General features: G+C 35.2%; 1 protein-coding gene across 4 annotated transcripts; it reads right to left on the bottom strand.

The window, feature by feature from the left end:
* Positions 555-8,665, bottom strand: LOC109725844 (calmodulin-binding receptor-like cytoplasmic kinase 3). 4 transcript variants are annotated; one of them, XM_020255235.1, is made up of 8 exons: positions 8,158-8,665; positions 8,007-8,074; positions 4,717-4,952; positions 3,356-3,609; positions 2,335-2,500; positions 2,147-2,236; positions 1,437-1,735; positions 555-1,033 (listed from the first exon to the last, which is right to left on the bottom strand). In XM_020255235.1, exons 3-8 carry the CDS (start codon positions 4,826-4,828, stop codon positions 824-826), a joined length of 1,131 nt encoding a protein of 376 aa, XP_020110824.1. In that variant the 5' UTR covers positions 4,829-4,952; positions 8,007-8,074; positions 8,158-8,665; the 3' UTR covers positions 555-823. The 4 variants fall into 4 exon arrangements, with proteins under 4 accessions (XP_020110824.1, XP_020110823.1, XP_020110826.1 ...); XM_020255234.1 differs by lacking the exon at positions 8,007-8,074; XM_020255237.1 differs by lacking the exon at positions 8,007-8,074 and having other exon boundaries at positions 8,438-8,665.

Below are 10,117 nucleotides of genomic sequence, written 5' to 3'. Positions count from 1 at the left end.
TTTATATTTTGAACATTTTTTAAATTTCAATTTTAAAATTTTATATTTGAAAATTTGAAAGTTGAAATTTTAAAATTTAAATTTAAAATTTAAATTTAAATTTAGAATTTTAAATTTTAAAATTTTGAAATTTCAAATTTCAAATCTAAATTTGATTTTTGAAACTTAAAATTTAAAAGTTAAAATTTAAAAATAAAAAATTTAAAAAATCAAATTTTAAAGTTTGAGAATTTAAAATTTAAGATGTTGAAATTTAAATTTTTTTTCTGAAATTTAATTTAAATTTCAAAATTTGAAATTTGAAATTTGAAATTTAAAATTTTAAAATTTTAAATCTAAATTTGAATTTAAAATTCAATCCAAAGTCAAATTTTTAAATTTGAAATTTGAACCAGAATCAAGAATCAGATTTTAGAAAAGAAGTTTTAAGTGCTTCTAAATTTGGATGCCAATAATTCAGAAATCTGATTCTAAAATTCAGAAGATTTTACAAAGAGGTTACCAAATGTTATATGGAAGAAAAAAAAAAAAAAAAATCACTTTTGGCTCTAAAATTACTTTCCAAAAGCAAGGTCAAACACCACCTTAGCCTGATAGACCAATTTGTAACATGTTTTACAGTTTTCATCCAAATTAAGGGTCTCAAAAAAGCAGTGGATTAGCATCAACAGCTCACAAACCTCTACAGCACCAATGGTTTTGTCCTCCACACAAAAGTACAAGAAAAACAACAACCTGGACTAAGAACACCCCTAACTTTGTTCTTAAAAAAAATGAAAGGTATATCTTATCAACATTTTAACTTCAATGAGAAAAAACAACTTCATAGTCTCCCGCGACTTCTCAGGTAGTCCATCCTTATCTTCCAAAGCTGCTCGCCGACTTCTTTCATCTCAGGTCTGTCGCCTCGGGTAGGAGCAGTGCAGAGGAAAGCCAAACCGAAAATCTTCTTCAGGATTTCCTCATGTACTACTTCCTGTAACAAAGGGTCCAATATGTCCCTCACTTGGCCTGTGTTATACTTGTTAAAAGCCTGCGACAAAAGCATCAAAAAGATTTTAACAAAATGTAACGCATAACCAACCTGCGTTAGAAGTTTCAGTTTCAGATTCAAATATTATCTTACACTTTCGAGATCTTTACATACAAACCATCAGAATATTTAACTAAAACTAAAATTCGAATTTTCATACATATCCTTCAAGACTTTAATTTAAATGTCAAAAGTGGCTCTACAAAAACGTTTTTTCTGTGAGTAAACCAACTTCCCCCAATCAACTGAAAAAGTTCCCAGTTTAAGATAAGGGCATTTTGTAAGAAATTTTGCATGGTAATATGTAGAGTTGCGCCTAAATTTTACATGAAACGCATGCTCAAATCAATATATTCTTCGAGCAATAGCAATGAATGGCTATATAACGGGAAGTAGTCTTTACCCATCTGACAGTAATCCTCTCAGCAAGACTTCTCTTCAGCTCTACGGGGCGGCGAGCAGAGAGAATTTCCAAGAGCAATATACCGAAAGAGAACACGTCACTCTTAATGGTGAGATGGTTCGTCCTCAGGTATTCTGGGTCGACATACCCGGCTGTTCCTTTCACGTTGGTCTCAATGTGAGTCTGGTCGGCTTCTGTTGGACCTGTCCTTGCGAACCCAAAGTCCGCCACCTTGGCTCTAAAGTTATCTGTTAGTAGAATGTTTGATGATTTCACGTCACGGTGGATTATAGGCTTCTCTGGAAGTACGAAAGGAAACAAAGAATGATTATCAACAATTCATATCAAGAAGCAGCCATAGCAAATGATTCAGAAAGAGCACCATCACAAGTTCAAAAAAATAAAAATAAATGAACTCTTAAAAGGCATGACATTAGTTCCATCTATTTGAACAAACAGAGAGGTGCCTATATATCTAAAAATATTCTAAGAAACACCAGGTTCTTTAAGCCTCACTACACATACACACTGCAGTCAAATGAGAGAGAGAGAGAAATCTACTCAGGTTTTTTTTCTTACTTGAGAACATTGCAAATTCAAACTCAGTTAGAATTCAGAATATAGAATTCAGGAAGAGCCATTTTTCATCTCTCTCTCTCTCTTTTGCTTATAGGTTATGTGCAAGAGTATGTCATGTTCTGAAATTTCACCTGCATAAAGGTGGAGATAAGTCAGTCCATGAGCAACATCAATGGCTATTTCCAGCCGTTGGCTGAAGTCCAGAATCCTCCCATGCTGACCTGCAAATGGATTAACACATATAATAGTCCTAATTCAGACACAGGTCAAACAGTGAATGAATGAATGAATGAATGAATTATCAGGTTGTGAAGTTTACCATCTAAATGCTCCCTAAGAGTGCCATTTGGAACATACTCGGTAATGATAATTCGTTCACTTTTATTTTCAACGTAACCAAGTAATTTGACTAAGTTCCTATGTTCGATTTTGGTGAGCAGTGCAACTTCATTTCTAAATTCCTCATGTAAAGCAGCAAAGTGTTCCTGCGCAAAAGAGAAAAAGTTAGTCTTAGATATTGTTGGATTTTCTGTTAGTGCTCTGACATGTAATAAGCTTTTTCAAATTTAAATCCATCATTTCCATAACCATGTAATTATTTTTCATTTTTCCTCATTAAACTTCCAAGTGCACAGTGAACTGTCCTTATTCCCACAAACATTCCACGAGTCTCCTCTGTATGTGTTCGGAGGTGATAATATTTCCTTGTTCAAAACTAAACTTTGGGTAAATAGCTAATTTTAAAAAGCGATAATTATGAACAGCTAACTAGAATTTGCTGATGCTTTATAAGAGAAATTCATTATGACTCCAGCATTGCATGAGGGCTAACCTAAAGATCAAGGGAGAAAAGGAGGAAGGGGGCCAAGTAACTAGTGTCAAAATAATCTGCACTGCAACTCTGCAAGTAATCTTCCTTCCATTCCACCTTATAATTTCTATCCAACCATCCGGAAGGGAAAAAAAATAATAAAAAATTAAATCAAAAACAGACTGCAACCCATTGGATGAGCGTCGAAGTACGAGATGGAATGGGGGAGCTATTTACTACATGGTGCATGGGCTGGCATGGCGCATCTGGTGCAGGCAATAAATTCTTAAAAGTTGGAGATCACTAAATCCTCAATTTTACTATGTAATCCCGGTTACAACATAACATTATCCTCTATCAGCCGACGAAATGAGCTACCTTGTAATAAGAACAAGCTAGAAACATAAAAAATATGACTTTCCCAGAGTAAGCTTTTAATCATCCACTAGATAATGTTTATAGCAAAGTATACAAAAGAACAGTTTATTTGGTGAATCTCTAAGGAAGTTGGAAGAAAGATGAAGATCACCTTTTTTGCCCTTTTAATAGCAATAGGCCTCCCATCAGGAAGGTCAGCTTTGTAAACAGTTCCAAAGCCACCGTCGCCTATTACTTTTGCAGGTGAAAAATTATGAGTAATTTTAATAATCTGATTGATACTCAGATGCAGTGGCCCAATAGCGGTTGGTTGTTGCGACAATGAAAATCTAGAAGGACTTGGAGGCACTCGCAGTGGAGTTCCAGGAATTCTATCAGAAGATGATCTCAGTTCAGAAGAATCCACTGCATCATCAAAAAGCAATCAGTCTGATAAATAAAAGAGAAATGATGCCTCACACACGGTAGGTAATGATTCAAATTTCCTATGGTCTATAAATCCTAGGTCGTTGGCGAAAGTATATATGCCTTCAAGCCATTCAGAAAATGCCGCAGTAAGCTAATTTAAGAAAAAGAAATGATACAAAAAGGAAGGATTTGTAACATCATTGTAACTTCAGCATTTACTGAGCTAACAATTTGAGCTATTGCCTTTTGTTCTCCTCACATGTCCTGACTGTCAGAAAAGAATATATAACATAAATATCATCTATGAAACTATGAAAGCATATCAAGCTGTTTAGGAGTACGACCAATCGACTATGAAACTACCTTGAGAACAAGGTGGTGTGAACTATCAAGGGAGAAATTACGAACTTTAGTGAATATTTCTGATACTGTATAAGAACGAAAACCCTCTCCACACTCTATAGGAAGAAACTATAATATTTTCACTCTTTTAAAAAGCAAGAGAGCTCCAGATTCATTTGCATATTCACTTATTCTGTAATTCATGTATTCAAATTGGGGAATTTGCTAAAATTCAGGGTTAATATAAGAGAGAGAATGTTTTCCGAGTTACAGTTCCGAAAACATCTAATTTCAAGATATTTGATGAAATTAGCGAAAAAAGAACATATATCATTTAGATTTAACCTTTTAAACATCATTCATCCATAAACTGAAAAAGAATCAACTTTGAGAAAATTTGATTTTCCTAGACACTAGCCATTCTTTTATTACGCTATAGATTTAACCTTAATTCATTACATAATAAATTATTCTCATGAAAAATTTGTTTAAATTAGTGAACATTTAAAGGTAACTAGAATAGATTTTTCTTGTTTCAAAACAAAGAAAAAGGAATTTCGGGATCATTTGTCCAATTAACTGAAAATATTCTACAAATGAAAGGGAATGGGGAATGTATGCAGCATACATACAGTTGATGAGAAAGAATAGGAGAATATGGGACATCAGATGCGTTATTAACAGCATGGAATATAATAAGACAATGCAAAACTGGCTTATATGGGAAGTCTTTATAACAAATACGCAATCATGAGTACTTACTTGAATTCATATCTCTGGCTAAAACCGGATCCTCACTTATATCCGTCCTTTTCGATCCAAAGCAAGGACAAATGAAGGTAAATACAAGAAACATTCCTGGAGTAGCTAGCATAACATGATCTGACTCCAGTGTACAACTATGATATTTTCACTTTTTGCCTTTTTGTAGCTTTTCCTTTAAGTTAGTTCATGAAAGATAAGCAGAAAGTCCTCTTCTATACCATTAAGCACGTCCTCTGCAAACAGAAACAGAAAGAAAGCAATAATGAAGAGTATACTTGATATATAAAAGCATCAAAATCAATCATCAATCATAAAAATAGAATGTCCAAGTAAAACGATGGCATACTTTAAAATAGATACCTCAACTTAAAATATTTTGATTTTATCACCTGACTTTACAATATGTTTGGTTTCAAGTATCTTTGATGCAGCAAATAAATCTCTTTTTATTTTCAAATGCAATTTTCTTTTATTTTGTAGGTTCGTGTTTGATTCGGACTTAAATCATTTGGTTTTAGTTGATTTGGCTAACCCAAACCCTTTTCTCCCATAAACAAAAAAAAACAATCCCAAGAAGACCTTTGGAATTCCCCAAAAACAAAGACCTTTGAAATTCCCAAATTTGCTTCGTTTTCAATGCATGACTCTTGGGTGACTGTGTTGTGTTGAAAACGAAAAGGCAATAATTTATTATCATAGGACTCTCAACACTATAAATACATAGTTCTTGAGACCTTAAGGGGGATATATTTGGATGAATAGAAAATTCTACTCTCACTCTTATCCTTGGTGTTTTACTTCCCGGTGAGATCATCGACGCTTCTTCCTCGCGCCGAGATCGTCTTCTTCCTCAACTTGATCGTTGTCACTTCTTCCTCGTGGCAAGATCGGCTTCTACTTCTACCCCTCCTCTTCTTCCGAGTCACTGCCTCATCGTCTTCTTCCCCGTTGCCGAAGTTCTACCCGTGGTGTACCGCCCTCCTCGTCGATCGTGGATCCCCCGCAATCGTGTGAACGGTGCACTTTTTGTATCTCCTATCTCTTGATATCCTATTATCCCCTTTTAATCTAGCCTTCCACCATTACCAACCATATTTGCCAAACAACCAAACCTAAAGCTTTAAGTCCGATAAAGCCGAATTTACCTTTTGGAACTAGTATATGTATTTTCAGTTGGTTGTTATTATCTCATATATTGAAGGTTTATCATCATCTTAGTATTACTTCGATTCGATTCTAATTTGTCTTGCTGAAATTTTTGCTTCCTTGCTTAAAGTTCATCGAAATTGATAAATTGAACCTAGTTTTACCTTTAAACAAAAGTAAACTTGAAAATTCAATTTTGGCAACCTCTCGGTTTGCATCAATCTCTCCATCAAAACTTAGTATCTTCAACATGCTTTTATGAAATATTTTGGAGTCTAATGAAATATTCTGTTACTGGCCATAATAATCTACAACTTTTTTGATGGAGACCATTAAATTTAAGTACCTTGACAGAATATTCTAAATTTCTAAAATCCAAATAAATATAAGGTTAGGTGGTAAAATCAAAATTTTTGAAGTTTAATATTTAGCTTAGGTAAGGCCTAACATATCGTATTAGGCCCATCTTACGAGAAGAAATGATTTACACTTTTACTTATTTGGGGTTTTTTTTTTTTTGATGTGTTAGCATATACAATTTTCAACATAGAACAAGACTAAGGGCATTTCATTTCATGATCAAAATTTTACGAAAGTAAAGCAATGTTCTGCTAGTTATTTTTTGATGTTTATGAGGAACTGGAACACTATAATTGAGATCACCGGTAGATATTGTACTAAGATTTGTCAAACTCAGCCCCTGAGTCAATTAGGATTACAAAATGATGGTTGAAGTGACCTACCATTTTAGACAATATATTGTCTAGCCACAATGAGAAGTACAATTGAGGCAGTTGTTACTCCTAAGCTAGTTAAATTTCGTATCCTACTCTGAGGCCTAAGGACCTCTCCTTTAAACAATATAACATATTTAAGGGGGCGGGAAATCAATTTTCTGTCTTTAACAGGATCCGAAAGAGGTACTAAACAAGATGTAATAACTTTTGATCAGGCCCATCAAGGGATTGAAAGTGCCTCTCATCCCCCTTTTTCCTCCCCCTTTCCTCCCAACTAGGTTTCTCTCTCCTTTTTATCTTTTCCATCTCTTGCTCAATTATTTTCTTCACTGCAGTTTGAAGCAAGTAGCCTGTACATCAGAACCAAAGTTCATCAAACCCTCTTTACCACTTGATGCTAGGTTATAACAACCTTAGCAAAACTTATCTTCACCATAAGGAGGCCAACCCCGAGACCCAAGTTCGAATTCTAGTTAATTCACATTTCCAGCTAAGTTTATTTCTAAATGAAATAAACGAAGCGGGTAGCGTGCTACCTATCTCTCTCTCTCTCTCTCTCTCTCTCTCTCTCTCTCTCTCAAAAAAAAAAAAAAAAAAAAAAAAAAAAAAAAAAAAAAACCATAAGGAGGCCAACACCACAAAGTTCTAAACAATAAAATTCAAATTGTTGCAATTACTCGAGATCTTTGTTTACGATTGCACGTAATTCGATAAGGGCTGATGCGGAATTGACAATAACTTTCAGTGAGGAGGTCTGAAAGCTGATATCTATCGGGTGCTTACGTCCCGCATCAGAAATACCATGTTTCTTCTCGTACATTAAAGGCCAACCTAGTAGTTTTGCTCTGCTTCCTTAATAGGTTTAAGGACTGAAATTGAGCCACTCATTGACCATGAACCCTGTCTGTTTAAGAGTTGTTTCTTTATCTTCTGCAATTACCTGCAGGTGGTAATGATCATCAGTTTTAAGTTACCTATTCAAGTGATACCTATTTCCCACGTGAGTTGTGCGACTCATCAAGCACACACATACATACGTACTTCGCTGCAGGGTTGCATCGAGTAGGTATTGCAGGCATGATAGTTTAGATGTTCAAGCACGAGGACCAAATGAAAGATCGTACCAAAACTGTAAACATTGATATGGGTGACTACAATTGTTTGCAGGACCAATATAACAATAGTAAGCTTAAGTCTGTCATGGCTAAGATTAAAGGGCTATCAATTATCTAACAGAAAAGGCTCAAAAGTAATTGGATTAGAAGGCGAAAGAAACGATCAGATGTTGAAACAACTCAGATAGGAAAGTAGGAGAGAAACTTATCGCCTTGTGATTACTTGAAAGAAAATATAGATAATGAAACAAAAACATCATCTAATTGAATTCAGAGTTACTCAAGATACCAATCAAGAACTATTCCAGTTTGTTTACTTGCCCTAGTTCATCACTAAATTCTCAAAAGCATCTCAAACTGCACACAAAAAGAAAGGGAACGAAATTACAGTTCACGAAAGATTGCAACCGCAGAATTAAATTTATTACTACAAAACTTACCTCAAAAATTGACGCACATCACCGGCAAAGAACACAAATCACCAGATCCTGCCCTAATTCTTCTCCAAACCACAAGCGAAACGACACCCACTGTACAATCCCAACTCAATCTCCCGCATCAAACCCACATCACTACAGCAATCGCTATAATCGGAACTAAATAGCGAATACCCAAAGACCAAATTCACCAAATTCGCCAAATTTCGGGGGAAAAACCAGCAAAACCCTAGAAGAAACAATCTAAACCCTAGAAAACTCAATCCGAGCTCAAATTAATCACCTGTAAAAGCTCCAATTCCTTGATTAACACAAAATCCCCCTTTAATAAGCTTCAGATACGATCTTTATACTACAAGAACCATCTTCGGGGATTCGAAGATAGAGAGAGAGATATGTGATGTGTACGATTGATTGAAAAAGGTGGAGTTTGCGTTTATAACAATGGCGACGTAGGCAAGTGCGCGAATTTGACCATTGGGGAGGGTCGGAGGAGACTTGTGTTGACTGAAACAAGGTCAACGCCGGATCGGACGAGGGAGGAGTTGAAATAGCAAATCGGGAACGAGAGAGCCACTAGGATACTGACACGCGCAGGACAAGACGGACACGTGTATGTAGACTACTGGTTGGAAACGCTGTTTGGTGATTAGGCGTTGGATTGCTTCAGGCGGGGCTTGGGCCCTGGGTTTGGTGAGAGTTCTTCGGTGTACCGCATTTTGTATCACGGACGGATCAATCGAACCAATCATTGGTCAATTTTGGCTTCGATTAATAATCGCTATAAAGCTTGAATTGGAATTCGAGAAAGCGAGGAAAATATCTTAATTTCAAAAAAAAAATATCATGAAAAATTTTATTTTTAGTTTTCTATTTGATTCCAAGAAAATTCAATTTTTTTAAAAAAAATACTCTCTATAATTTTATGTTTATTTTGGTTTACAAATCATATTGTCTCCATTATATAATGATTTGATTGTGTTGGAAATTTTGATAGATTTATTTATATTAGGGTTTAGAATATTTGAAATGATTAATTATTACGCAGCCTAACACAATACTTACCGTAATCTAATAAATATGTTGAAATTTGTTTGATAAATATATTTTCTGTTGTTTCTGTTAAACCTACACGTCACTACCTATATAATAAGATATCTATATAAAGTCGTCAGCAAAGAAGTTGTTTGATACCTATCGTGATGCTTAAGTGTTAAAAATTGGAATGTTCAAAAAAAAAAAGTTCATAGTTTTCAATATACTTTAAAATTACTAAAATTGTTAAAGTAAATGTGTTCTACTCTCTACAAAATAACTTATAGAAGTATAAGAATCTAAAATTTAGAATTTAAATTTTAAAAGAATATATCTACGTACCGCCGCATCGCACGGGTCACTACACTAATAAGAATATAAAATTCATAGATAATTCTATAGTTTTAATAGTTTTAATCACTTTTTGGCACACGAATTTTAATCCAGTTAATATTTAAACAAAAAAGTTATTTGCATACACGTCCCTGCAAACATAGTGAATTACAGAAATATCCCTGCAAAACAGAAATTTCATAAGTTGTCCCTACAAAAGTCCTAAATTATGCAGATATGTCCATCTGGTTGAAATCTGTTAGAAAACTGTTAATTTTTTAACAGTTTTCTTGTGAAATGACTTTTTTACCCTCACAAATATATCCCTCCAAAATATTTCTCTTTCCCTTCCCTTTCTCTCCCTCTTTGGGCCACCGGAGTGGACAGCGGCGGCGGCGACGGCGCAGGGTTGGGTTCGCCGGCGACGAAGAAGAGGGAAGAGAAAGAAGGAGAGGAAGAAGGAGAGGAAGAGGGAGAAGAAGAGGGAAGAGGAAGAGGAAGAGGGAGAGGGTTTGCCTTCACCGCCGCCGCCGCATCTCCTCCCTCGCCGGCGACGAAGAAGAGGGAAGAGGAAGAAGGAGAGGAAGAGGGAGAA

Source organism: Ananas comosus, linkage group 20, assembly GCF_001540865.1.
Source record: "Ananas comosus cultivar F153 linkage group 20, ASM154086v1, whole genome shotgun sequence".
NCBI lineage: Eukaryota > Viridiplantae > Streptophyta > Magnoliopsida > Poales > Bromeliaceae > Ananas > Ananas comosus.
Note: the sequence above shows the minus strand (reverse complement) of the source record. Positions and strands in the feature narration are given on the sequence as shown.